Source organism: Leptonychotes weddellii, chromosome 13 (genome assembly GCF_054177405.1).
Source record: "Leptonychotes weddellii isolate Sample4059 chromosome 13, ASM5417740v2, whole genome shotgun sequence".
Classification (NCBI taxonomy): Eukaryota; Metazoa; Chordata; class Mammalia; order Carnivora; family Phocidae; genus Leptonychotes; species Leptonychotes weddellii.
The window spans coordinates 76,124,537-76,151,812 of record NC_138381.1 but is presented as its reverse complement, the minus strand read 5'-3'; the positions used below and the strand labels follow the sequence as shown (position 1 = coordinate 76,151,812).

The following is a 27,276-nucleotide window of genomic DNA, read 5'->3' as shown; positions in this document are numbered from 1 at the left end:
TCCGTCCCAGGGCCTCAAGTCCCAAAGCTCTCAGGACACAGGCCAGGGCACTTCTCGGCAGAAGCAGCTCTAGCCAGCTCTTCTGTGGTTCCAAGCGCTCAGTCCCCTGCAGGAGCTAAGTGGTCCCCTACCCCGTGTCGCACGTCCCGGCCCCGGAGAAATGAACAGCCCAGGCGCGGCCCCTCTGGCAACAGTCCAAGTGCATTTTATTGCCAATCTGACTCTTCCAACAAGGTAATACTAAGGGCAAAGCAGAAGAGCTGGTCCTTTTACTCCTCTCCAGACCGGGGTTGGGACCGGACCATCGTGGGATGGGGAAGTTCACGGGGTCCAAGCTGCTGGTCCTTTCCTCCCAACGCCTCCCTGGCGTCGGGCTGGGGGCTCCAGGAACACAGGTTCTTGCAAATCCTCCAACTGGGGCCAGGCAGGCCAAGGGGGGACTGGGGCTGCCGGGTGGCCCCCTCCCTGGGGGGGCACAAGGTGCCCTGGGCCTGGCGGAGGGCAGGCAGGCGTCCTAGTTCCCGGGCTTTTGGTGGCGGAGCTGGGGAGGGCTTTGGAAGGGCAGGCCGGACCGAGTGAGGGGAGGGTGGGGTGGAGAGGGGGTGGGCGATGGGAAACACGCGCAACAGGGCCTCCAGGGCAGGAACAGTGAGCAGGGGCATGAAAACCAGGAACCAGGAGGGTTGCCCCAGATGGGAGCAGAGAGAGACTCTGGGAAGGACAGCAGGCCAGCACCTGTGCCCACCAGCTGGGGGCTCTGGCCGCTGCCCCCAGACTAAGGGCACATCCTCTGTGCTCCCCTCACCAAGGCCTCAGAGGGAGGCCCAAGGAGCCTGGGCAGTATGCCTGCTCTAGAGCAGTCTGCTTTGCCTGAGACCAGCCCGGGCCCGTCTCCATGGAATGCGTGCCCCAAGAAGGCTACAACTAGGTGACATCTTGCCTATGACCCTGGCAGCCAGCAAGGACTGGTTTTTCAGACCTTGAGTTCAAAAGGCAGGGAGGTCCTGCCCAAACACCCTCTCCAGGGGCCCTGCTTCCCAGGGTGAATCCAAACTCATAAAGGAAAGCTCTAACTCAGATTACAAATGTTCCATATATTTCCTGAAGGCCTGTGGGTCAGGCCTGCTACGTTCTGGCTGCTCTCACCAGTGCCCGTTGCAGATAGACTCATGTCCAGGAGAACCGCCCCGATCCCGGATCCTTTGGGTTCAGCCAGAGCTGGGGGCCTCGGGGACACTGACCCTGGCCGTGGGGCTGGGGGCTGCACCCTTTGGAGGCTCCTGAGCCAAGTCGGGGCAGCCACACAAGGCCCAGGCCTGCTCACTAGCCTCCCCAGCAGACGCTCCAGGAGCCTAGTAGTTGACGAGTTGAGCTGGGTAGACGCCATCCTTTTTGTCAAGCTGCAGGAGGCAAAGGGGAGGGGCTCAGGGGACATGGCCAGGCCCCCAGACACCCTACTTAGCTCCCTGCATCCTTCCCTGGAGCCCGCCTCCCTCCTCCCGTTGCCCACCATCCTCCCCCTGTTGCTGCCAATCAGAGGTTCCCGACTTTCCCAAGGCCCTATGCCCTGCACACTGGGGTGCAGAGACAGCACCCCCAGGACCCCTCTGGCCCCAGCACTGACGCCTGGCACCTGGTGGTCCTGCCGGGGGGCCACACTGGGCTTCTGAGCCAGAGGTGGCTTCTTGGAGGCCCCGCTGCGGGCGGCAGCGTGTGGTCGGCCAAGATCCTCCACACCGGGCGTCCCCACGGCCCCAGCCAGCATGTAGTGTTGCTTCCGCAGCATCCCCAGCCGCACGCGCTCGGCCTCCAGCGTCTTCTCCAGCTCCAGGACGCGGACCTGCAGCCCCGCATGCCACTCAGGATGGCCTCGTGACCTGGGCCGCCCACCCGCCCAGAGCTCGGCCCTGGAAGAGGAGCTGGTGCTCACCTGGGTCTCCATCTCCTCCTTCTTCAGCTTGATGAGGGACAGGCCAGAGAAGTCCATGGTGTCTGTGGCCAGAGCAGGGGGGGGCGGGGGGTGAGTGTCCGTGTGCCTGCCCCCACCCCAGCTGCTAGCAGGGCCCACACTCACCTCGTTCTTCGATCTGCTCCTGGCCGGACTTGGTGGAGGCCACCACATTGGCGGCCATCTCGTTGACGCTGCGGGAGCACTCTTGGAGCCGGCTCAGGTGGGGGCTGCGCTTGTCCGCCTTCACCTGGGGCAGTGCGGGGCGGGTCAGGCTCAGCTCCCCCCTGCACGGGGGCTTCCCGCCGCATGGGGACCTATCGGCCATGGCCCAGAGTTGAGGCTGCGGCGAGAGGCCGCCACGCACCGAGCCTCACCTTGGAGGCTGCCACGAGCTGGGCCGTGCTGGCTGCGATCTCGTGGGAGCAGACGATAAGCTCCTCGTACTTGCCCGTGTGCAGCACCACCCTGTCCGCCGACTCCCTGCGGACAGAGCCAGGCAGGGCCTGGGTCTCCAACCCCGTGGACCCCGGGCCACCCCACGCTCCCTCCCCAGACCCTGAGCACCACACGCCCTGCTGCCCCCCACCTGGGGCGACATACACCAGCTGCGTGGCTCCCCAGCCCACGGCCTTGGAGGCGGAGATGAGGCCTTCAGTCCACCTAGAGTTCTTGGCATAAAACTCCTGCTGCGTGGCTGCCCCCTAGTGGCAACAGGAAGGCAGGGCAGGGGGGACCAGTCAGTGATGTCACAGGTGGCAAGGGATCCCCATGGGGTCCCTCTGCCTTCACCTCCGCCACGAGGGGACATCCAGGGGCTGGGGGGATGAGGGGTGAATCCTGGGCACGTTGTGTGCATTCTGGGGGCCGGGGGGGGGGGCTCATCACTGCACAGGGCAGGTAGCTCTTGCCCAGAGAGTCCCTGAGATCCACCGAAGCCAAGGGGGTTGTGGTCTGATATGAAGAGGGCTCGGAGGTCACACGCCTCTCATGAGCCCGGCCCCCGCTGGCCCGGCGGTGTGGCCCAGCCTGGGACGCCCGGTCAGACCAGTGGGTGGCCCCACTCACCCTGCCGCTCTCCACGATTTCCTTCTGTAGGCTGGTGGATGTTGTCACCAAGAGCCGGATGGCCTGCCAAGACCAGAACACAGGTCACTCTTGGGCTGGCCTTCCCAGGTGCACGGTCCAGCCTAGGGTCCCAGCCACTCACCTTCATCAGATCTGTGCAGGAATTGAGGATCCTGAGGGGAGCAGATAGTGGGGGAGAGAGAAGAATCTTCAATGTGGCCCCAGGGAGTCTGCCCTCTGGTGAATGACTACTACTGGGCCTGGGGTGCTCAGTGGGGGGGGGCCGGGAGGGGGTGCCTACTTGTTTCCAGGCCCTGCTGGAGAGCTAAGCAGGCAGGACAGCACACCCTGGACTCTGGGGGGCTAGGGGGGCCATGAGCGGGGCTCACCTTTCATTCACCTCCAGCTTCACCCCAGAGCTGGCATGGCGGGCCTGGTTCATCATGTCCTACACCAGTGACAAAGCTGTGAGCAGGCTGGGAGGAGAGCAGTGCGGGAGGAAGGGGGGTGCAGAGCTGGACCAGCCCCCCCCCCCCCAAAAACAGCCACTGAGCCAGGGAGGAGAGGGGAAGAGGCTGGGGGGGGGGGCAGGGTGCGGCCAAGGCAGAAAAGCCAGGGCCACCTCCCCACCCTCCCAGCTGTGAGCTGCAGAGGCCGCCTACCCCCTGTGCAGGAGCAAGGGGTGCAGAGGTAGGCGGAGCCTACATTCAGCCCAGCTCAGCCCCCAGGGCTCCTGCAGGACCTGAAAGAGCCCCTGCACCCCAGGCGTCACCTCGATCCTCCGCACAGCATCTTCGATGGCTGCAGATGTGGCCGCCATCTCCTTGTCCACCATGGCCCCAAGCTCCTCCTGATGCACATCCAAGCTCTTGGGCTTCAGCTCCTGGGGCAGAGGGCATGGGGGAGATGGGCGGACTCCCCCCAGGAGTCTGGGAGAGGCTGGGGCAGCAGCACTGGGGGGGGGGGGAGCGCCGTCCCCGCCCTGTGTCCTCCAGCTGCTGGCTCTGCACACGAGCCCCCATTCAGCCCAAACTAAAGGGAGGTGCAAGGAAATTGAGGACCCGAGCCTCAGCCCGGTGTCATCACCCCTCCAGACCCCAGCCCACGCTCCGTGCCATGGCTGCGTCCCTCACCTGGCCCAGCTGCAGGATGCCCTGCAGGGGGATCCGCACCAGGCTGGGCTGGGCCTGGTGCAGAGTCTGCTGTTCTTGCAGCTGCCCCATGAGCTCCAGAGCGCGAGCCCCACACTCCCTGCAGGTGTCGACCAGGCCTGGGGGGAGAGGTCCGTCAGGGGGCTGGCACTGGGGAGCCCTGGAAGCGGCCCCACCGTGAGTCTGGCGCCAGGACCCGTGCGCAGGCCCCGACCTTCCGGGGGGTCCACTGTGGGCGCCGTGGGTGAGTCAAACCTGGGGCCCACTTACGGTCCGCGGGGTCGGTAGGGGCCAGATGGGAGGTGGCACCGCCGTTGACAATGGTGTCTGCAGCCAGGTAGGAGAACTGGGTCAGGGCTGCCACCAGCGCGGAGGCGTCTGTAGGAAGGAGCAACAAAACCCTAACACCACTGCCGCAGAGCAAGGACCGGGGCCTACAGCGGGCTGCTCGAGTCTTCTGACCCAAAGCCCAGTGAGCACCAGGGCCCCCGTTTATGGATGACAAGAAGCAGGCTCGCAACGGCCAAGGACCAAGCAGCTGGACGGCAGCCACGTCTGAGTGACCCCAGGCCCACAGAGTGGGCAGGACTGGGCTCCTGGTGGGTGGGGGGCAGCCATGGCCAGCCTGCCGCCACGCTTACCTGACCCGGAGACCAGGTACTTGGCATGGCCCTTCTCCAGGGCGCTCACGGCGTCCAGGGCGGCCTGGGCCCTGCTCACCAGGTAGTCTGCAAGCAGGGGAGAAGTGGTGAGGGGCGGAGCCTGCCTGGGACCCCATCGCCCTGCCGCGGGGTCTCTCAGGGTGGGCTGAACACCCTACCAGGCGAGGAGGAAAGGAAAGGCCCAGACAACCCGAGTGCCCGCGCTGCGGCCCCCACCTGGGGAGCTGGTGCAGCGCAGGTGCAGGGGGTCGTCGAGCTTGGCCACGGCGTCCTGCAGGATGCGCTCCGCCTCGGCGGCCGTGCCCCGCAGCACCTCGAACTGCTGGTCCAGGAGCCTCCGCCGGAGCTCCTGTTCCTGAGACTCCTGGTGCGAGAGGGGAGAGGCAGCTTAGAGGCCCTGCCCCAGGGTGGGCGCCCGCTGGGACCCGCACCGCGGACAGAGGACTGAGGAGGGCCGCCGCTCCGCCCCAGGGCTGCGGCCGCTCCTCCGGGGAGCGGGGCGGACGGCTCAGCGACAGACACCCCAGTTAAAGAGTAGGCAAAGGATCGGAACAAACCTTTCTCCCAAGATACACAAAAGGCAACAAGCACACAAGATATTCAATCTCGTTAACCCTTAGGGAAATGCAAGGCAAAACCACCCGCCTCACACCCTCTGCGGGGGGGGGTGGGGGGGGGGCAAAAATAAAAAACCGCAGAGAGCAGCACGCCCTGTCAGGGATGCGGGGAGAGGGAAACCCGCACACGTTCCTGGCGGCATCACCAACAGCCAGAAAGTAAAAACAAGCCCAATACGCATGGACGGACGGACGGACGGACAGGCTGCGGTCTGTCCCCGTGGTGGGATATTACTGCGCCCCGACGCACGGACGCGTCTGTCCGTGTGCGTGTCTGGAATGGGTCATTCTAGAGACAGAGCGAGGGGAGCAGCCCGGGGGCCGCGGCTGTTGCAGGCGGGTGGGGACTAACAGCTCAGGGGGTGCAGAGTTTCCTTTCGGAGCGGGAGTATGGGCCGGACGCACAACCGTGTGGACACCGGCCCGCGCCCTCGCCCGCAGTGCCACGTGAGGGGTCCCAGCCCGGCGTCACCTTGCCGGCTAGCTGTCCCCGCAGCTCGGCCCTCTCCTGGGAGCTGCGCTGCCGCTCGCAGCTCAGCGCCGCCTCCTTCTCGCGCACGAGGCCCTGGGCCGCCAGCAGGTCCGCGTCCCGCCGCTGCACCGCACTGCTCAGCGCCGCCTTCTCCGCACTCAGCGTGTCCAGCCTTGAGCTCAGCTCCGACCCGCTCTGCGAAGCCCCGGCCCATGAGCGGGGCTCCCCCCACCCCGGTCCCCACCCACATGCGCGGACAACGCCCGAGGGCCCCGTTCTCCTCCTCACTCCCCCCGTGCATGGAGAACGTCCTGCGTCCCCCCGGGCGTGGGTCAGAGCTGCACCCCCCCCCAATGCCAAGGGCCCGTCGGAGCCAAGCCAGTGGCATCGGGGCAGGGCCCCGTTCACGGGGGGAGGAGGGCCCTAACCCCGTCCCGCTGGCTCCCGCGAGGCGGCCCCGCCAACAGCCGCCGTACCTGCTCGGTGCGGGTCAGCGCCTCCTGCGCGCGCGCCAGCTCTCCGGCCTTGGCCTCCAGCTCCTTCCTGAGCTTCTCCAGCAGGTCACTCTGCTCCTCCAGCTGCGACAGGGCAGCGTGTCACGGGGGACGGGGGATGGGGACGGGGGAGGGCGCAGGGGGCGGGGCCTGGGCGTGCACGGGACGCACCTTCACCTCCGCCTCCCGTTTCACTTGCTCCATCTGGAAGACCAGCTGCTCCTTCACCCGCGCCACCTCCTCCTGGCTCTGCTGCGTCACCGTCAGCTGCTTGGCCGTGTCTGCGTTCTGCGCGGGCAGGGGACAGACAGACGCCCGCTCCAGCACCGCTGGGGGCCGCACGCAGCGCTGCCCGTGACCAGCCCTGCCCGCGCCCCCCCTACCTTCCGGAGCAGCTCGGCGTGTGTGCCGATGAGCTCGCTGTGCTTCTCCTTGAGCTTGTGGTAGCGCGCCTCGACGGCGCTGGCCTTCTCTGCAGGGGACAGGAGACGCGGTGGTCCCCGGCGCCGCCCCCGCCCCCCCCACCGCCTCCGCCCCCGCCCGGCGCCGCTCCCGCACTCTCAGCCTCCTCGCGCAGGCCCTGGTTGCGCTCGCCTTCCCGCTGGGCGGCCTGCAGCTGGGCCAGCTCGTGCCGGAGCTGCTCGTTGTCCACCAGCGCCTTCTGCTTCTGCTTGCGCTGCTCCTCCAGCTCCGCCTCCAGCGCATTCACCTGGCCCTTCAGCTGCGACACGTAGCGCTGGGCCTGCGCAGCAGAGGGACAGCGTCGCGGGGGCGCTGCCCGCCTGGGGGGAAGGGGGTGCGCCACACAGCCGGGCCCGCGCCCTCACCTCCAGCCTGATCTTCTCCAGCTCCGCGCGGAGCGTCTCCACCTCTCTCTTCAGGGTCTCGATCTGCAAGTCCCTGGGGACAGACGGCCTTCAAGTTCCCTGCTGACCACAGCTTGGCCCCCACCGCGGGCAGCGCCCGGGCCCTCACCTATCATCCTTCAAGGAGCCATTGGGGGGTCCAAACGTCTGCTCGAAGAGGTCAGCCACCACCTGCCACACAGACACAGTGACCCACTGCCACCCCCCACCCCCGGGGCCTCCAGGCCAGGGGCAGAGGGACGCCCAGTCGCCCTACACCCGATGGGAAGAGGGGGACCTCACCGCTGGCTCCCCAGCCGGGGGCCCCGTGCTGATCTCGATGAGATTCTCTGGCTCCTCATCCTCAGGGGCCTCCTCGGGGATCACCACCACCGGCTTGATGTGTTCAGCCAGTGCCGAGGCCCGCAAGAAGTTGGGAGGTCCCTGGGGTCGGGGGGTGGGGGGGGCGGTGAGCAATGTGCGGGAGCTGCTCCTGGAGGAAGCCCCCCTCAGTCATCTCCCGAGCCCAGTGGGGCCCCCCCCGCCAGGTACCCGGGGTCCTCCGAGCGCCCAGAGAGGGAACAAGGCTGCAGCCCAGGGGGACGATGGGTACCTCGGGCAGCCGGGGGATCTGGATGAGCCGCTTGAAGTAGAGCATGTCCGAGGCTCTGCGGAAGAAGTTTCTGAGGCTGCGGGAGCAGAGGACGGGAGGTCACGGGGGAGCCAGGCCCAGCCAGGCAGCCCCGGCTCACGAAGCCCCAGAGCCTCCTCCCTGACCGGGCCGTACCTGTGAAACTGCTCGTGGAACCGGTCCCTGTGGCCTTGCAGGGTGTCAGCTGGAAGACCTGAGGGAAGGACGTTTGACGGGACTTCCTCTCTGACCCCTGCTCCCGTGCCCACCCTGTTCCGCCACCTTCTAGAAACCGTCATAGAGGAGAATGAGGGGAGTGAGGGGAGGCCCCAGTGGGGGTTCAGCTCTCAATTTTGAGACGGAAGGGGCGCGTGACTTGACCATGGCAAACCTAACCTGGGTTTGCCCGCAGGTGCGCTGCGAAGTCGCTTCTGGACTCGAGCCCAGGCAGAGAGCATTCCAACAGCTCCCAACCCCCTCGGCCAGGGGTTCCCAGAGTGGGATGTGGGGACCAAGACCTCCTCAGAGGGTCCACCAGGGCCAATCCCCTTGTGAACACGAAGGGGAGGAGGGGGACACGGGCCCTGTAGGACCTGCTGCACCAGCCCGAAGGGCATGTAAGGCGCCCCGGTGGCTGAACGCAGACACCCGCTGCCCCCTCCGAGGCCGGGCTTTTGGGGGAAGCACCAACACAGAAACCTATGCCCCTCTCCTCACTAAATCTTCGTGCTGGAAAACAGCAGTTTTCCGTCACAACTACGCTGTTATGTCCATGGGTAATGAATGTGTTACTGCTACATTTAATAGTAAGTATTGGGGCGCCTGGGTGGCTGTCGTTAGGCGTCTGCCTTCGGCTCAGGTCATGATCCCAGGGTCCTGGGATCGAGCCCCGCCTCAGGCTCCCTGCTCAGCGGGAGGCCTGCCTCTCCCTCTCCCACTCCCCCTGCTTGTGTTCCCTCTCTCGCTGTGTCTCTGTCAAATAAATAAAATCTTTAAAAGAAAAAATTAGTTAAGTATTTCTAACACGTCTCGGTTTTCACCTGTGGTGCGGGAGACGTCTAGTGACAGAAGCCGCCCGAACACAGCCCTCTGTGGTTCTGGCTGAACCCTGGGGGGCGGGGGGCTCCGGCGGGGGACCCGGGGGGCTTACAGGCGTGCAGCTTGAACATGAGCTTCACGGAATAGTGGTAGAGGTGGCTGCAGTCCTGGACGACCTGGATGAGGGGCGCCAGGCGGCACTGGCCCGAGGACATCTGGGACACAGCAATGGCCGTGTTGAGCTGCCGGAAAACTGCCAACAGAGGTGCAGGGAGGAGCGTGTGCGTGGGGAGCCGCGCAGCCTCGGGGACACACATGGTGGGAATGGTGGCGGAGTGCGGGCCCCACACCGTCACCTCGGGGCATCGTGAGAACCACCCCGGGGGGCGGCGGCCCGGTCCCTGTCGTGCCAGTCCCAGCCGGGCAGGACGCCTCTGCCCCGGGTCCTGGGACCCCAACACTCTCCACTGCTAGGATTGGAGCCCTGGTGCTGTGGCTGCCCCAGACGGAGCCCCAGAGCACCCCCCCAAACTAGGGCCACAGCAGGGTCGGGCAAATAGAACACAGCTCGGTGTGGCCAGCATTTCCCCGACAGCGTCCACACAGCGCGCCCGAGCCCAGGGGATCGGGGGACAGGGGGCCTCAAGCTCACCCTAAAGCTCAGGGAAAGGAGGAGGCTCAAGGCTGTGCAGCCAAGTGCCTCATCGTACGGCCGTGGAGAGAGGGGTCAGCCACATGGCAGCCAGCTCAGGACTCCGTTCTGCAAACCCCAAGTGACCCCAAAACCTCACTTGCACCCGGGGTCAACCTCCCCCGTCCCGGACAGTCAAGCCTTTCATCACATCGGCCGAGTGGGAGGGAAAGGGACAAACACGAGGCTGCCCCCACTGCGATTAGCCTCTTCGTCAGGGCAGAGGGCAGACCACACACGACACAGAGGCCAGGACACCGTTCCAGGACGCCGGGCCCCAAGCCCTGGGGTCCTATGCTCACCTGGCCTAGGGCGGCAGGGATGGGGCGGGGCTGAGGAGGAAGAACCAGCGAAGGACAGTCCTTCACCTTTCTAAACCTTAACGTGTCACGTCAAGTACGTGTTCCCGTAAAAACTGAAACACACATAAAATGCTATTTCGGGTTTTATACAAGGCAAAGCCATCCCTTTCTCCACTGAGGGGCATTGGGGACAGTTTCCGGTTAAAACAGCATGGCGGGGAACACCCTGGCACCCTCTCCCCAGGGAGACACCGGCCTGTGGACATTAGGGCGCCCCTTCTTGCTGCTTCATCAAGACGTCAGTGTCCCCAGGGGCGGGTGCCTGCCTCGGGGTTTTCTCTACCTTCCGTCGTGGGGACGGCCGTGAGAGGCACGGCCCACCTCTGCTGCTCGCCGGCTGGCAGCCACGCTCCCCAGCGGGACCTGGGCTCCCCTGGGTGCAGCTCTGAGTCCAGACCCCGCTCTAAGTCCCGATTTTCCCTTAAAAAGGCATTTGCTACTCATTCTCCTACAAAGAGCCTTGAGTCACCCAACAGGCCGTCCTGAAGCTGCCGCCCAGAACAATCACCTCTGTAAACCCCTGAGATTTCCTGTCCAGCAGCGGCCGGGTCCCTGGGCCGGAAAGTCTGACATGACTCACAGGCCTTTTAACGGCAGGAAATAGGCAAGATGACCCAAACCAGCTCTCTCCTGGGTGGGCTCTGCAGATGCCCCAGGGGTGCCCGGCTCAGGAACCTGAGGCGACACTGGGCCCTGGACATACCCCCAGGGCCTGACAGCTGCAGGGGCAGTGACCACCTCTCCCCACGTCCTGGAGACTCCTGGGGGCCCCGTTACCCACTCCTGGCGGGAGGGGGTGTGGACACCCCGGGGTGCAGTTAGCTGGTGGGGCTAACTGGTCATCTGGCTGTGGGCCCTAAGGGATCACACTGGACTCGGGCAGGCCGGGCCTCCTCCTCGGTGGGCTTACCTGATTCAGAAAGCCTCAGCTCACAGTCCATGTAGTCAAACATCTCCACAGTGAGCTGGAAGCTATGAAGGAGAAGATGGGGGGCTGAGCGGAGGGGCGGGGGACTCGCCCCATGAGACCCCCCCCAGGTGGAAAGAGGGAGGAGCTCATCCACACACCTCTGCAGAGGGCAGCCATCCTTCAGCCCAAGATGCCCGATTCCAAATAAACCCCAGGCCTTTGATTCAGCCTCAGCTCCCTCAGGAACTGGACCCCTAGCCCCAGCCACCCACCAATGAGCACCCACATGCGTGGGACTCACATGTTGTTGACGTCGGTCCCAGCGGTCTTCTCTAGCACCTCGTCTGTCACCTCCAGGCCCGCGGGAAACTGGGGGTGCTACAATGAGGACACCCCAACTCAGCTGAGGCCCATGCTGGCCCCAGCCCAGAGCTGGTTCTGGCTTCCGAGGACAGGAGACAAGGCTGGAGAAGTCCCCATCTGCCCTGGGCACTGGCTGAGGGGGGCTGCGGGTGACCAGGGAGACCAGGAAGGGAAGAGGGGATGTCCAGCCAGGGCAGGAGACTGCCCAGAGCCAAGGGCAAGGCGAAGACCACCTCCAGCAACGGCGGGAAATGCCCCAAGGTACGCAGGCTCTCAAAGTGCCCTGGGCACCCCATGTTTCCCCTCAGGTCAAGATCGGGACATGGGGGACCCCACCGCCCTGCTTCCCAGGACATCTCAGAGATGAAAGCCCAGGGCCCCTCCCTCCAGCCCCACAACTACCGAGGAAGCTACCTTGAGGTGGAAGGAGATTTTGGTCAGCAAGAGTTTGGTGTAAACGTTCACCAGCTGCCCGTAGCGGTCATGCAAATGTCCCTGCGGAGGGAGCCCAGGGTGAGGGCCTGCCGCCCCCGGAATGCACCCAAAACCCTACAGGGCCTGGCCACGCTCTGGGGCAAGAGAGCACGTGGAGGCGGGAAGGTGCAGGTGGCCAGCTGAGTGTCCTTCCTTCCTCCGCCACACGGACGGACGGACGTGCACGCACGAATACCGCTCGGCCTGCCGAAGGACCTCCGCCAACCCTCCTCTTGGTCTCCAGCTCTTTGTTTAATTTTTAAAAATTTTACTCCTAGTCCTTCTTGCCAAAGAAACTCTTGTTGAGAAGAGGGCTCTCTGTCCAGGGCAGCAGGCCAGCTCTGAGCTGGGACACTTCATTAAAATGCTGCTGGCAGCCAGGGAGGCACATTCTGCCGGGGGCATGTACACATCCTCCCAGCTGCCTCCCGGTCACCTCCCCACACCGTGGCCCCTGCGGTCACACCAGCTGGGTCGTGTGCAAACGGCAGCACGGGCACCGTTTTCTTTACCTCGAGGGACATGGTGGGACACGGCCCTTCGCGCCCCGCCCCGCCCGGGCCTCCCTCTGGTCAGTCCGCCCAGTCCGCCCAGTCCGCCAGGCCCCAGCAGTACTCCCAGAGGATAAATGCGGCCTGAGGGCCTCCCCCCAACGCCCCAGTTCCCTGAGGGTCTTGCAGTGGATCTTAGCATGCAAGCTCTTGGGACTTTCAGACTTCACTGTGGAGAAGAATCTTCTGGGGAGTTCTCTGAACCCAGTTTCCAATCCTGAGATTCTAAAGCAGCCAGTCTTTGGCGGGGGGGGCAAGGAGTCTGCACCTCACACGGGCTGTAACCGCCAGTCACACACCCAGACTCGGGCGTTGCCACGGTTCCCAACCCCTGGGGACTGCAGGGCTGGTGAGTGTCTGGAGCCGGAGGGCCCACTACTTACGTGAAGCTCCCCGAGGCCTTAAAAGCAAGGCCGACATTTCCCTCATGGTGCTCATCTGCCCCACTGCCCCCCCGGGAGCACCGTAACTTCTGCTCCAAGGGAAAGGAGGGAAAAGCCCACCTGCGGGGGGCACCCATTCGCTCGGCCCTGCGTGCGGGGGGACGGAACCCCGAGCAGGACCGAGGCGGGACTTTCTGGACGGCGCCTGGGCAAGGTGCTCGGCCCGTGCTCGCTCCCCGCACCTACCCACAGATCCCCGATCTCCCGGATGTTGCTCCGATGGCGTTGGCAGTCATGCAGCACCTGCCGCACGAGGTAGACGAGGAGGAGGATGAAGCCAGCCCTGCCCGGGCAGGGCCCCGACACAGGCACGCCCCCCCGCCACCCTCCGCCCCCATGCTAGCTGGCCTGCCAAGGGCGGGGAGGGACAGGCAGAAGTGGGGACCATCTCTCATTTCGAAGGGACCCTGCTCTGCCTCCCTGGGGTGCCGGCCTGCTCAGGCAGCAGCGGACGGAGGGCCCAGGAGGCCTGCCCCGCCCAGTACCAGCGGACAGCGGCTACTCACATTCGGGTGTCCGTCTCGGAGCACCTTGTGCAGGACGTGGCAGAACTTCCAGCTGAGGATGGAGCTACTGGGAAGTGGCAGACCAATGGCGTAGGACCAGAAGGTGAAGGCGCCCTTCTCATGGTGAGTGCCCAGGATGATGCCTACCAGGGTCAAGGTCAAGTGCAGGAGGCAGAGACTCAAGTGTGGGGAAGGCTGGGGGTGCTCAGCGAGTGCAGCTCAGTGATGCAAGGGGAAGGCTAGGGGGCTCGGCGAGTGCAGCTCAGGGATGCAGCGGGAAGGCTGGGGGGCTCGGCGGCGAGTGCAGCTCAGGGATGCAGCGGGAAGGCTGGCCCCTCACCCAAGGCCACCCAGCACCTTCTCCCAACATCCCTCTCCCTCCATGTCTCCCAGAGTTCGCCAAAAGCTATGGTTTTCTGCCAAGGTCAAGAAAATGAGCAAGGTCAAGCCTCAGGAATTTAACCAGGCCCAACAGCCTGAGATGATAAATGGTGTTCCCCAGATGGGATCTAGAATCTGAAAGGAGCAGAGCAAGGACGCCTCCTTAGGCCTCTGTCTCCATAAGGGCAGACTTGACAAAGCTCTGGTGGCCGGCCACCTGCAGCGCCCCCTGCCCTCCAATTCACTTCCCACCAAGTCCATGGTCAGAGACCACGCAAGGCAGACCCACGTCCTCCTCACACTCTTCCCCCGCTCCCCGCCCCCACCCAGAGGGACAAGGGCCACCTGGAGGCAAGGAAGGATACGCCGGGCATGCTTCTCCTTCACGGGGGCCTCCTGGGTGTTGATGGCTTTGCTGATGCTGATGGCCTGGGAGGGAAAAGAGGAGGCAGAGTTCAGAGACCCACCAGGCGGACTTCCCCAGAAGGCACACAGGACAGATTCTTCCTGCCAGTCAAAGGCAGGTGTAAAGATACAGAGGAAACAGCTATTTTCGCAACCTTAGCGAACCAGAGCAATGAAGATTTTTTTTTAATTAATTTATTTGAGAGAGAGCATGAGCGGGGGGAAGGTGCAGAGGGACAGGGAGAAGCAGGCTCCCCGCCAAGCAGGGAGCCCGACATGGGACTCAATCCCAGGACCCTGGGATCATGACCTGAGCCAAAGGCAGACGCTTAACCAACTGAGTCACCCAGGTGCCCCTGAAGACTTTTCTTTCACTTGATATGTGCAGCCCAAACTGAGCCAATAGCTGATGCCAAAAAGCCACTGGGAGCCTTCAGGGGCCTGGGAAGGAAGGACAGAAGCTGGCTGGCGGCTGCAGGAGGCCACCTCTGGTGGGACACCTGCATGTGTTTAGCTCACCCCGGGAGGGGAGTCCCCCACCCTGGCCCCAGTGTAGCCTCCATCCCGTCTCTCCTGAGCCCTCATGACACTCCATGAAGACATGTGTCACCCCATGGAGAACCAGGACATACCCAGGTCCTGCGGCCTGTCTGCCAAGCAGGCCACCTCCCTCCTGGGTGAGGACTCAATACCCACCCTCCCTGAAGCAGAGGGTGATGGTGGCCCGACTGGGGGTGGCAGGAAGCTGGGGGGGGGGTCCACCTACCATACTCACTGCTGCCACCTGGGCCCTGAGCAAGCGGCCAACTCATTGGTGGCAGAGGTCCTCACCCACCTCCGCCTGCCGGGATCTGGTCTTCCCCTCAGCTCGATGCTCTGTAGTCCCCGGCTTCCTGGATGGGGCTGCCCCCTCACCAAAGGTCCCCAGCCCTTACTGCCACCTCTGGCCCTACTCACCCAGGAACGAGCCGGCCCTGGGCTAATATGAGGATGAGTTTTATTTCTCCACCTGTGGGCAAGCAGACAAGCCTCGGTGCACCTGCCTGGTGCGGAGCTGGGACATCAGCGTGTGTGGATGGAGGGGAGCTGCCCATGCCGCTGGTGGGAGGGACGGGCAGGTCCCGGCCAATGCAGACACGACCCCAGCCCAGCCGATACTCCCGTCTCCCACGGGTCCTTCACCGGGGCCCACGCCAGCTTGCCCCCCACCCCAGGCTGTGCTAGGGCCTGTAATGGGCGGAGCAAGGGCTGGGGGTACCATGCACTCCTACCCTGCAGCCCAGGACCTGAGCCTGCAGATCAGCGCCTGGTCAACAGGACACACTTGTACGGTGGCCTGACTCGGGCAAGAATGGGAAGGGGACAGGGCAGAGGGAGCCCCAAGGGGCAGCCCTGGTGCTTGCTTTCCTCTTAGCGTGAAGGCCATCGTGCCCTCCGCCTCCGGCATCTATTCACGGTAACTGCCCAGCCTGGCGAGGAGGCGATTTCACTCACGAACAGGTCTACTATGAACGGACTTTGGGGTTACTTGGCAAGGCTGGGAGACTTCCACTGTCAATTAAAAAAAAGCAACCCCACGGGAGTGAAGGCAGTCCTCTCTGGGCAGACATGCAGCTTCAGAACGCCCCCCCCCACAGCCCACAGCGGCCCCACCGTGGGGATACAGGAGTGCTGGGGGCTGCAGCAGACCCCACAGCGGGCCCCGCGGGGGCCACTCTCCTGGCGTCACACCCCACAGTCCAGAGAGAAACCCAGACAGGCTCTGGCTTCTCTTATTCCCAAAGCCTCAGCGAGCCAGACCCGGGAGGCTCCCTCTGCCAGCACAGCCACCCTGAGGCCTCAGCGCCCGCCTCTGTTCAAGAAGCATCACTGAGCAGCCCCGGGGAGAGCGGCCGAGCCCAGACCCTACTTGTCCCCGCCCCACGTAATAACCACGCCCCGCCTGGGCACAGCTCCGTCCACAACAGTGGTGGGGACAGTGACGATCGCCAACTGCCATTTCCTGGGTGGTTACCCCGTGCCAGGCACAGGCAAGACGCCCCCAGCCACAGCCCTAAAAGTGGCCACGAGCCCGCTTTCCGGATGAGAAAACCGAGGTACAGAGAGGTTAGGTATCCTGTCCGTGCAGCTCCTAAGGGCCAAGCCCGGTCCAGCAGACTCTGCTGCCGTCAGCGCCCCAGGCACCTCCCCCCGCTGCAGGCACAGAGCTGGGAGGGGGCAGGCAGAGGGGGCCATGCCTCCCCCTCTGAGCTGCCCGCTCATACGCCAGGTGTGTCCTGTCTCTGGGGGTGTGTAACTCCATCCCCCAGCTGCCCTGACACCTGAGCCGGCTCTTCTGACGACTGCCACTTGGCCCAGCCTGATCCGGAAGATTCTGGGCAAGAGCAGGGCCCAAGCTACACGTGCAGAACAGGCCCAGGAGGCGGCTGCGGCTGCAGAGATGCGACCGGCAGGCAGAGTCCTGCAGCGAGTCCCGCAGCGGACCCCAGCGAGGGGCTTCGGTACTAACTGCTCGGCCTCTGGGAGGGGGTCTGCCGCTGCACAGAACAGAGACACGCCCTAAAGGAATGGGGGGCTAGGGCCCAGCAAGGGAGGGGAGTGGTGGGGAAGGCGCCTTTTCCTCTGAGCAGGGAGCGGTGCAAGCAGCCAGGGTTGAGGTGAAGGTGGGCGCCTGGGGGAGGCCGTCCCCCCCCCACCCCAGCCTTCCCTGCAGGTCACTAAGCATGGCCTCTACTTCATCACTGGTCCAAAGGTAGACGGAGCACCTGCTCACTGCTGGACACCGGACCCTTCCCCACCACCCCTTCTGGGTCTCTGTTTCCCGGTCCCCTTCCTGCTGCCACCCTAGTGCAGTCCCCCCTGATGAACACTTCTCCGTGGACTCGGCGATGGCACCCCCTGACCCCGAGGTTTGCCTGCTCTGATCCATCCTACCCCAAATGTCAACCCTGTGAGGGAAGTGCTTTTGTGGCTCTGGTCGCTGCTGTCGCCCCAGCCCCTAAATGGTGCCTGGCACATGGAGGGAGGGCCCCGGGGCCCCAGTGAGAGGTGGTGACTTGGGTCCACGGCAGGGTCTGCGCATCAGGCTCCCCATCCCCCCACCCCCGGCTGCCTGCTCCCTGTGCTGGCTGCAGGAACAGGGTCCCTCCCGGGGCGGGAACACGGCCCCGTTGTGTGCAGGACAGCAGATGTGTGGGTCAGGAAGCCTCATAAGGAGGCACAGTGCTCACACAGAGGGAGTCTGTGCACACTTCACAGGGCCTTGCTTTTCCTACCAGGCACAGCAGCCAAGCCTCATCCCAGGAGGGGATGTCAGGCCCCGGGGACGCCCTAGCCCGTCCTGAGTGAGCTGCAGGGGTGGGGAGAGTGTCGGGGTTCTGCTCCGTGGTGCTGGAATGAACCTACGCTGGGTGACTGTGCAGAGCTCGGCATCTAGAGTTTAGCCTCGAGGCAGCTCCGATGATGAGCAACACGGATTCCGTCCACATAGCACGGTGCCCTCAGAATAGGTCGACAGGTGGCTCGGCGGGGAGGGGGCTGAAGGATAAGGGGCAGGCAGAGGGGGGCCCAGCACCATCACGAGGGTGATTTCCAGCCTGCTGGACTGAAAAAAGGCTTCTTTCGGCCCTGGGACAGCCCCCCAGGCCAGAACTACCCCAGCAGCTCTGACAACAGCCCATTGAATCCCTCACGGCTGGCAGGTCAGTCGCCATGGAGAGAAGCAGCTCTGAGTGGAATGGATTGAGGAGGGGCCTCAGTGTGTGGGTGGAAAACCCAGAGCTGAGAGAAGGTCCTGGGTGGGAGGAAGGACAGGTGGCGACCAGTCTGGGACTCGTCTGCTTATCGGACTCCCAGGGAAGAGGGGAGGCAGCTCCTACTGGACCTTCCAGGGGCTGGGAAGGGGGGCCAGGGGGCGGCTCCCCCCACTGCAGGACGGCAGGACAAGAATAATGGGGAGTGCCAGGGCAGCTGGGAGACCCCAGAAATGCCCAGGGGGACTTTGGTGGGAGCTGGACAGTCTGCAGAGACGGGTTTCCTAGACCGGCGAGTGTGAGACAGTCAACAGTTTCGTGGGCTTTCAGGCCACTGCTGCCCCTTCTGTGTTGGGAAAAGCCACACCCCAGGCCCTGGGCAGCCACCTCGCCGGCCTCCGAGAGTCTGCACTTTGTTCCCCCCGGGGCCTGGGTGGGGAGCGGCCCGACCCTCTGGAGGGCAGAGGTGGGTACAGCACTGGGGCTGGCCAGGGCCCAAGGGATGGGAAGGCTCCAGCAGGCTCCAGCGATGCCATCGGACTCGGCGGCACCGGGAAGCTTCATGCCCCAACAACGGCAAACTAGGCTCCATAACGTGATCGTAAAAGGATTTTTATCAAGTTCAGCCATGGGTCAAGCAGCGTGCTGAGCACTTGACTAGTATTAGCTCATTGAATCTCCGGTCTCCCTAGGAGGAGGCAGATGAGGAAATCGAGGCTCACGGAAGGTAATCACTTGCCCAAGGTCATAATGATGAAATGTTGACCAAGTGCCTGCTCCCTGCCAGGCACTGGTCTAAGTGCTTTGCATATTGACTCAATCCTCCTCCGCCGACAAGGACAGGGAAGCTGCAGGACGGGCCCCAGGCTGCGCGGCTCTGGACACCGTCCTCTCAGCCGCCACTGGGTCCCGGAGGAGGGAGGCTGGGCCAAGGCAGCAGTGCATCAACAGACCTCCTTCTCTGCCCCGCCACGGGAACCCAGCGCCCCCGGGGCCGCTACCACTCAGGGAGGACCTGGCCCGACTCCAAGTCGGGAAGCACATTCTGGATCAGGGATCTGTTCAGACCTCGGGTAATAACAGCATCGGGGCGGCCCGCGGCTCCCCATTCCCGCGACCAAGGGCATCCGACTCTGGGCTCCCTCCCAGGGTAGCTTCTGTCCTGCAGCCAGGACAAGCGAAGCCCGAGGGGACCATCCAAGGACCAGGCCAGACAGAGCCACCAATGGCACCCGTCCCCAGATGAGGGACTAGCAGGGACGCACACCAGGAGGCCTCCCAGCAGGTGCTGATGCAGGAAAGAGGAGACCCGTGAGGCAGCCAGGCCCAGGCTGGAGCCACAGCAGGTGGTACCCGAGAGTCTGGGTGCCTGGTGTAGACTCCAGAAGCAGGGCCTTGGGGCGCAGACCTGGTCAGCAAAGCCGGATGACCGAGCCTAGAAGCTGCAGTCAGTAGCTGCCCATGGCAACGCAGTCCCTGTCCCACTGGCTGTGGGCCTTCACAGAGGGCAAGGGGGGCCCTGGGAAGTTTGGGAAGAGCCACACAGGGAGGGCAGTGGGGGAGGCACGGGCATGAGGATAGAGCAAGAGTGTGGGCATCTCATGGAGCCACTGCTCCTTGGCCCAATGCTCACCAATACCCGTTCACTGTTCTGGAAACCCACAGCCCTTGGCAAGGAGCTAAGTGGCTGGAGAGGATACAGCCCCAGCTGTCCTCTGGGAGACGAGATATTCAAAAAGACCCCTCTGCCAGGAGCCCCTGCGCCTGGGGACAAAGACAGGTCTTCTCACCTGTCCCATCAGTGATGCTACAGCTCCCCAGCCTGCAGACACCAGTCACCTCATCCCCGATCACTGGGGAGCCTTCGCTTCAGAAACTTCCCCTTTCCAGGCAAGGCTTCCTCACGTGGGAAGCAGGAATGAAAAATCCCTGGGTCCTCTAGAATGCAAACATGCACGCAGTGTGTCCAAAACACCTCGCTTGGTTCCAGCCACACATTCCTCCCTTTTCTTCCTCATAGGGCAAGTCAGGTCCCACCTCCAGGCCCTGGCGCATTTCCCATGACCAAGCTCTGAACTGAAATGCTCCTTCCCGGAGGGTCTTCCCCAGCCACCCTCCTTGGAGGAGAGCATCCTCTGTTTACATCTCCCAGGATGTTTATGATCTGAAACCATCTTGTTTACCACTTATTCTCAGCTTCTACCTCTGACCCCCAAACAGATGTCCACGGTACAAGGGACCCTGTGAGTCTTCTGCTCCCTGCTGAATCTCCAATCCCCAAATCCGTGCCTGGCAGTCAATAAATCTTTATTGGATGAGTCAGAGTGAACACTTGAATGAACAAAAGCTCTTTCACATATATGTTCTAGTTAAATTCAAGGCAGTGAGTGTCTTTTTTTCCAGCTAATAATTTAGCCACTAGTTACGTAGTAAAAGCAGCTATAAAACATTTTCTATTCTGAAAGTCAATCCTGAAATGAATCAGACTTAAGCCTTCTTGTCCTGTTATCACACTTAATAGAGGCACTCAACGGGGACAAAAATGTCCTTCAAAGAGCCGAAGCACAGGGACTGGGCAGAGAGGTGGGTAATTCTGCTTTGGTGTTTCCAAAGTGATGTGTGAAGGACAGAGACACCTCATTCAAAAGCATTTGCCATCTCACAAGCACTGCTGAAAGCAAACACAGGATTTCTGTAGCTTAGGAGGCGCTGGGATGCGGTCACATGCAAAGCAGGGAGGTGCCCTGCAGCTTGGTGATTCGGCAGATGGGAAGTTGGTGGAGCAGTGCTGGTCCTACCCCGATCCCTCCCCATGCATATGCCCCAGTCCCCACTCAGTCTGGGCCCCGCCATCATGCTGTTTATGCAAACTGGAGGGTCACGTCCACGCCTACACCCCTCCAGCAGCCAGGCAGGAGAGCGCCAGGGAAGGATCCTCCCTCTCACCGGGATGCAGCTAACACGGAGCAGCCTGACCCAAGGCCACTTCTCCCCAGGGCTCTGCAGGGGACATTTGAAGAGGAAGATGACGCAGCTCAGAGTCCCGCCTCCACAAGCTGCTTCTGAACGGACAGGGAGCCAGCCCGGGTGGTTTTGTTCCTCGGGCCCTGGTGATATCACTCCACAGACCTGTCTGTCCCACAAGCCAGGGGGCTGAGTCACCCCCCCAGGCAGGCGGACTATTGCAGTTCGAGAACTGTGTTTATTTCAACAAGAGGGGAAAAAAAAAAATCCTGCCTGGACTGAACTTCTCTCCACTGGCTCAGTCTTCCCTGCAGTGGGTGCTGGCGGGGGCTGGCGGGGGGGAGGGGGGTCTCCTAGGCCTCGTCAGGTGGCCATGTCAAAGAAGGGAGACCCGCTGGCCCCAAGGCATCCACGCAGTGAGTGTGTCCCCCGAGCCATGTGCTCCAAGGGGCTAGGACATAAGAGGAGCCAACAAGATCCCGCCTGAGGATCTTGGGGTTCAGTGAGTAGGACTCTGGGGCTCAGAGGGGGAAGCAATGCAAGCCTTTCTCCCGTGTGCAAGCTTACAGCTGCCCACTTCTGCTGGACCGACTGCCATGTACAGGGACCCAGGGACACAGTGTCAATGTCATGAGAACTAGGGAAGTGGAGCAAGGCTTGGGCAGGGGGTAAGGGGTGGATGGCTTCACAAACGAGGTGATACCTGAGTCCACCTGGAAATCAAGGGAAGGGGAAGGGCGTGGCCAACAGTGCAGCCCGGCTGGCAAAGGCAGCCCTACTCTTCAGGCCCAGTGTCTCAGGTTAGCAGACTGGGTTTCCCTGAGCCTCAGCCAAACAGGCCTGGACTCCAGAGTTTCCACTGCGAGCTGTGGGGAGGAGCAAACGAGCGCCCAGTTGGGTTTCATTCACAAATGGGCCCGCCTGGGGCTGGCTGGGACGCTGGGGGGAGGAGAGGGGGGGTGTAACCTGCTGGCTTCCCCCAACCTGGGTGGGGGCATCCCTGGAAGCAGGGGCCTGCAGTCTCCGAGAAGGGGGAGTGCTTCCAGGGCAGGAAGGGGTTGTCCCCCACTTTCCTGCATCCCCCCCGACCCGTCCTGCAGATCTGCTTCTCTTCCAAACAGCCAAACTAGGGACACAGGGACAGAATCCAACAGGGACACAATTTCGATTTCTTTCAGTCCAACCTGCTTTTCCATACACAACGAACCACTAGCACCCTGTGTTTCCTCTGTACCAGGCGGCCCCGCAAATCCTCACAGCCCCTCGGTGACGTGCGCACGATCTGCCGAGGAGTCTGGCTCTGACCTGTGCTGTCAGAGCACCCCTGTCCCCCTTGCCCCTCTCGCATCTCCTCCATGCACACGGAAACTCCTGGAGAAGACAAGAGTGGTCTTTACCTTCCAGCGGCACAGCCCAGAGCACCGGACCAGCCATGCAATAAACGGTCCTCAGGAATGTGTCACGGGGGCAAATGTACACCGACAACGGGAAGGGAAGGACGAGCAGCCCCATCCCCACCCCAACCTGGACCGACAGGTCACCTGACGCCCAGAGAGCGGAGGGAGAGTCCGGGGGATTCTGGCTGCCTGGGCATCACCAAATGGAGGGCATCCGGCGCCTTGGTGGGAAACGGCAGTGGCCACGGTGGAAAGGGCGCAGCTCACCACCCAGGACCCACCCCAGCTGACCTGGGCAAGGGAGCAGCTCATGGGCCGCTCTGGGCGGGGGCAGCATCCTAGGGTGGCTGTGAGCCTGGTTTCTCCTTTGCAGGAAGGCTTGGCTCACCTCTGTTCTCCAACCGGTCTGTACCAGTGCCGGGCACCGTGCCTGCACGCGGGGACCTCACAGCCCACCCCACGGCCATGGGGGGCCCGGGGGTGGTGAGCTCTGGCTGCCCACCACATGGTTTCGATCTCTTCCCAAACTCGGAGGCTAGGGGAAATTTTTTTGGTGAACATTTGTACGACGCCCAGAAAAGAGTTGGTGACTTGGGAGTGTTAGAACACCACAGCGTTTATAAGGAACAATGAAGACACAAAGGTGGGCGTGTGTAAGTCCGGTCAGAGGAGACCCCACAGAGGGGGTGATGGGCGCAGGTGGGACAGGAAGTAAGGGCAGAAGGACCAGCATGTCAAATACGGGAGTCGGAAGGAATACTGCATACTCGGGAACGGCTCTCAAACCCAAACTCAAGGTCCCAAACACGTTTGTGCTGTGGGCTGCCTTCAAGGAGACTCTAAAGAATTCTTGGCTAGGGGACTTAAACAACAAAACCAACCAACCAACCAACCAACGCCCGGGGCTTATCCAGGCCGAATCACTCCTCATCTCCAGCACCTTCACACTGACATTTGAAAGACACTCCCCAGTGGGGCTCCTGAGCACCTGAAGCATGTGAGCCCAAACAGATGCTCTTTGTCAAACACACAATAGATATCGAAGAATAGGAAGAGAATGTAAAAGATCCCATTCATAATTTTTACAGTGATTACATACTGAAATAGTTACATTTGGGATACACTGGGTTCAATAAAATACACGATTAAGATGAATTCCACCTGTTTACTTTGCCATGTGGCTACAAGGAAATCTAAAATTACACGTGAGACGTGTATTCCGTTTCTACTGGACAGTATTGCTCTAACATGAGCCAGCGCTGACAAGTCCTGAATGTCAAAAAAATGTTACTCTTTACAAGATTTCGATTCCCCGGAAGGGTGCTGAGGGGATGGGTCACTGACCTGGAAAACTGGACTTATGAACTGTTTTCTACCTGCTGTGCCCTTCTCACCCCTGCACGGTGTCCTCCCCAATGGAAAACCCCTAACACCTGGGTAGTCTCGCCTCTCCATTTAACGCCCACCCACTGGGCTTGGCTCACTGAACAGGGTGGCCCCTCTCCGTCCTGATCTGAAAAGAAGCTTGTGGGCTCGATTTCTAGATCTTGCAGAGGAAACCGAGCCAGAGAAGCACAAACACTCCTAGATAAGGAGAAAGCAAGTCTGACGTTTAGCATTTCCAAGACTCCTATCTGCTGAGTCCTCATCCATAATATGCCTCAAAGATGGATCTCCTCCCTAGTGGAAGTTCTGGAATAGTTCTCAAATGGTAAAGCTTTTTGGGGGGTGGGGAAGGAAGGGGGAGTGCAGTTGGCTATCTGCAGAGCACCAGACCGTGCGTTTTGCATTCTGTGTATACTAGCAGCCCATGAGTGCTACAACACACCCCAAACTGAGTGCCTTCAAACAACACACATTTTGATCGTCTTACAGTTCCAGAGGTCAGAAGTCCAGGACGGGTCTTCCGGAGCTAGTAACGAGGTATGAGCGGTGGTGCCTTTCTTTCTAGAAGGTCTACGGACAACTCCATTCCTTGCCTTCTCCAACGCCTACAGGATGCCCACCTTCCTTGGCGAGGGGCCCCTCTTTCCACCTCAAAGCCAGCAACAGCCAGTTCCTCCTTGCAGACCACCCCTCGGACCTCCTCCCCTCCGTCCCTCACCCACATTTAAAGGCCCTGGTAATACACGGGCCCACCTGGCAAACCCAGGAGAATCAGCCCATTTTAAGGTCAGCTGATAGGCATTTTCTTACCAAGTACTACGATAAAGTCTTCCCAGGTTCCAGGAATTAGGATGTGGCCATCTTTGAGGGCCAGCCTGTCACACAGTGTTTCTCTATACCTCAAAGCGGCCATAGGGACCAGGTGGAATTAATCTCTGTTTTTACAGGTGAGGAAACAGATTCAGGAGTTAAGCAACTTGCCCAGGGGCACAGACTCCAGCACTCAGGTCCACCTCCTGTAAGTGCTTCCCATGATGCACCATCTTTTTTCACAGCATGGCCAGTTTCGGGTTCAAAATGCAGATATGCTGTATTCTACGGTATTCCGTATTCAGAATGTTACAACAACGAAAAGTCAATACTACTGTGTCATCGTCATTTTGAAAAGGGCTTTTATCACCAAAAAGGCTCAAGTTGTGGGGAAGAGTGGACCAACTTTCCCGACGCTCCCTCTGGGATTGTACACACACTCACACCACGCAACAGTCACAAGGACTGGCTACACAAAGAAAGCGTGACTGGTCTCCCTGAACACTCCCGGCTCGGGTAGGGAATGGACCTTTGCAAAACGGGGTGTGGCCTGCCAAGAAAGCTAATGTTGGAAGCATTTTTCCTGCTCCAGATCCAGGAGCCAAGGAGAAAGGCGAGGCTGGCGGATGCCAATGACAAGTTCTAAGCAAGCCAAAGTGCTCCCCCGCAACACAGGGCACCGGGATCAACACGAAGACAGAAGCAGTGTATTCCGAAGGGAAGGTGGGTCCGTGAATTGGACGTGCTATTTTCTGTCCACAAGGAGACCTGTAAGTAGCAACCTCAGCTCTCGGGCTCCTTTCCACCAATGGGGCCTCGCTGGCAGCTCACTAGATATTTCTGGAAGCGAGCTAATTAAATATTAAAGATGCACAAAATCTTTATCCTCCATCACTCAATAAGTCACTCTGAAGACCAGCAAACCCAGACGCTGAACCCAAACTCCATCTATCCAAAAAAAAAAAAGGGTCAGGGAAGGGTAAATCCTATGAGATTCACCCATTACAAAGTTATTCATTTTTTTTTTTTACAAAGTTATTCATTATTAAGTAACCCTCTCAGCCCCTAAGAAAAACCCAACTAGAAAAAACAAACCAAAAAACCTGCTTGTTTACAAAACCGACCACTAAAATGTATGGATCTAGATCAGAGATTCTTTTTTTCACATTAAAGAAGGTTGCCCTTGATTTATAATAACTTAAAGAGTAAGATTAGTCAAACTGGATTTCATCTCTGTGACAGACCTTTTTATACCTCCTCAAAAGCACAGGGGGAAAAAATCTTAAAAATCAGTGAATAAAGCTTCTGACAACACCCAGATTCCCTCTGCCAAATAAATTTTCCTCTCCACCCTTGCACAAACTCCTGCCACAATTAATTATGTATTAATGCCTTTAAATTAAATGCTACATTTGTTTTGATGATGGGCTATCCAGGCCGAAAATAGCCCAGATGAGGAGGATCACAAGGATAAATTAATAATTTTCAGGTGGGTTGGTTCCACGCCTTGGCTTTCATAAAGCCTTGGTATCCCAAAATTTCATTATCGTTTTCACTGCTAACCGTAAGCACAAAGGTTAGAAGGTCCCCTTGAGTTTTCCTTATTTCAAAATGAAAGCTGTTGTAGTCGGTGGTGTGTAGATAACTCGATCTGAAAGCAACTGCGGAAGTCACTGCTATGGGCAGGGACAGGTGGGAAGGAACTTGGTACAGCAGCCAGCCACAAATGTCACCATAGGGCTTCAGACAGGGGCAGGAGGGGTCCTTTCAGCTTCCTTTATTTGTAAAGCAAAATTGTTCTGCTATTTCAGTCTTGGTTGACTTACTCTGGCAAATAAACAAGCGTGCTCTCTCCTCCCCCAGGCATAAGAACACCTCACTATTTGTAAAATAAAAAGGAACAGAAAACCAGAAGCCCAGCAGCGACAGCGTTCTGTGTTCTCAGCAGGAACACATGTACCAATGCACACCCGCGCCATTGCTGAATTTTGAAAATAACCTTTCCCAGGATAGGCGCGTGGGACGCGCAGGAAGGGAGCCCTAGGAAGTTTCTGTCTGTCAGGCGCCCGTATTTAATAAGGGGGTGTGAACCTATTTGTATGTGGGCCAGCGCTCAGGCAAACAAGTCTGGCTACATACGTGAAACTTTTCGCCCAGCATATAATAAGATATTGTGCGGCCCTGGAAAACAGCTCAGGCGAAGAGGAAACTGGGAGTTTCCTCCAAGGAAACGCTCTGCTTCCCTGAGGTGGGAGCATTTTCACACGGCCTGGCAGAAGGTGGCAGGAGCCGGTCTGCCGGAGCCGGGGAGGGGCGGCACGGCCAGGGCAGAGAAATGCAGGCAGGCCCCGCCGGGAGGCGCACCTAGGCCCGGGCACACCTGACCCCACCTGGCTCACCGCCGCATCCTCCCCCGCCCCGCAGCCGGTCGCCCGCCGGCCACCTCGGCCCCCTCCACCTGGGTCGCCCGCCACCTCGCTCCCAAGCCACTTGCTTCCCCCCCAGGCCCCGGGACCCCGCCACCTCAGTCCCCCGGCGGCCTCTCTCGGCCCCGTCGCCGGCGCGCGCTTCCGGTTCACCTGCGCGCGGGGCGGCTCGGGGGGGCGGAGGCCCCGGCGCAAGGTGGCCGGGGGCGGCCCGAGCCCGGGAGCTGCAGAGGCGCGCACCGGCCAGGCCCCGGGGGGCACGTGCTAGGGAACCGGGGAGAGGGCGCCCCCCGCCCGCCCGCCCGCGGCCCCGCCGCTCGCCTGGGTCTTGTCGAACTGCTCGCGCTCGGCCTCCAGGCTGTGGCCCGGCCTGCGGCTCAGCACCCGCGCCGGCACGCTCTTGATGCTGTTCATCCTGCCGCCGCCGCCGCCGCCGCTCGCGCTCCCAGCCCGGCCCCGCGCGACTGAGCGTCACGGACGCCCGCCCCAGCCTAGGCACGGCGAGGCCGCCGCAGGGCGCCCGGCCGCC

At 61.4% G+C, this 27,276-nt stretch overlaps 1 protein-coding gene across 3 annotated transcripts; it reads right to left on the bottom strand.

Annotated features, from left to right (window-relative positions):
• Positions 1–183: 183 nt before the first annotated feature.
• On the bottom strand, positions 184–27,276 carry HIP1R (huntingtin interacting protein 1 related). Of its 3 annotated transcripts, XM_081802341.1 has the most exons (32): positions 27,069–27,274; positions 13,973–14,036; positions 13,227–13,369; positions 12,907–12,963; positions 11,667–11,747; positions 11,191–11,267; positions 10,890–10,951; positions 9,039–9,179; positions 8,045–8,102; positions 7,871–7,946; positions 7,561–7,701; positions 7,388–7,449; positions 7,240–7,312; positions 6,971–7,154; positions 6,796–6,884; positions 6,584–6,700; positions 6,395–6,496; positions 5,919–6,113; positions 5,046–5,193; positions 4,809–4,895; positions 4,438–4,545; positions 4,150–4,286; positions 3,789–3,899; positions 3,406–3,464; positions 3,159–3,189; positions 3,017–3,079; positions 2,552–2,652; positions 2,326–2,431; positions 2,075–2,198; positions 1,931–1,992; positions 1,634–1,840; positions 184–1,400 (listed from the first exon to the last, which is right to left on the bottom strand). In XM_081802341.1, the coding sequence occupies exons 1-32, from the start codon at positions 27,159–27,161 to the stop codon at positions 1,353–1,355; spliced, it is 3,207 nt and encodes a 1,068-aa protein (XP_081658467.1). In that variant the 5' UTR covers positions 27,162–27,274; the 3' UTR covers positions 184–1,352. The 3 variants fall into 3 exon arrangements, 2 of the variants coding, with proteins under 2 accessions (XP_081658467.1, XP_081658468.1); XR_014139819.1 differs by lacking the exons at positions 184–1,400; positions 1,634–1,840 and having other exon boundaries at positions 1,925–1,992; positions 2,538–2,652; positions 27,069–27,276; XM_081802342.1 differs by lacking the exons at positions 10,890–10,951; positions 11,191–11,267; positions 11,667–11,747; ... (2 more) ...; positions 13,973–14,036; positions 27,069–27,274 and adding an exon at positions 9,920–10,021.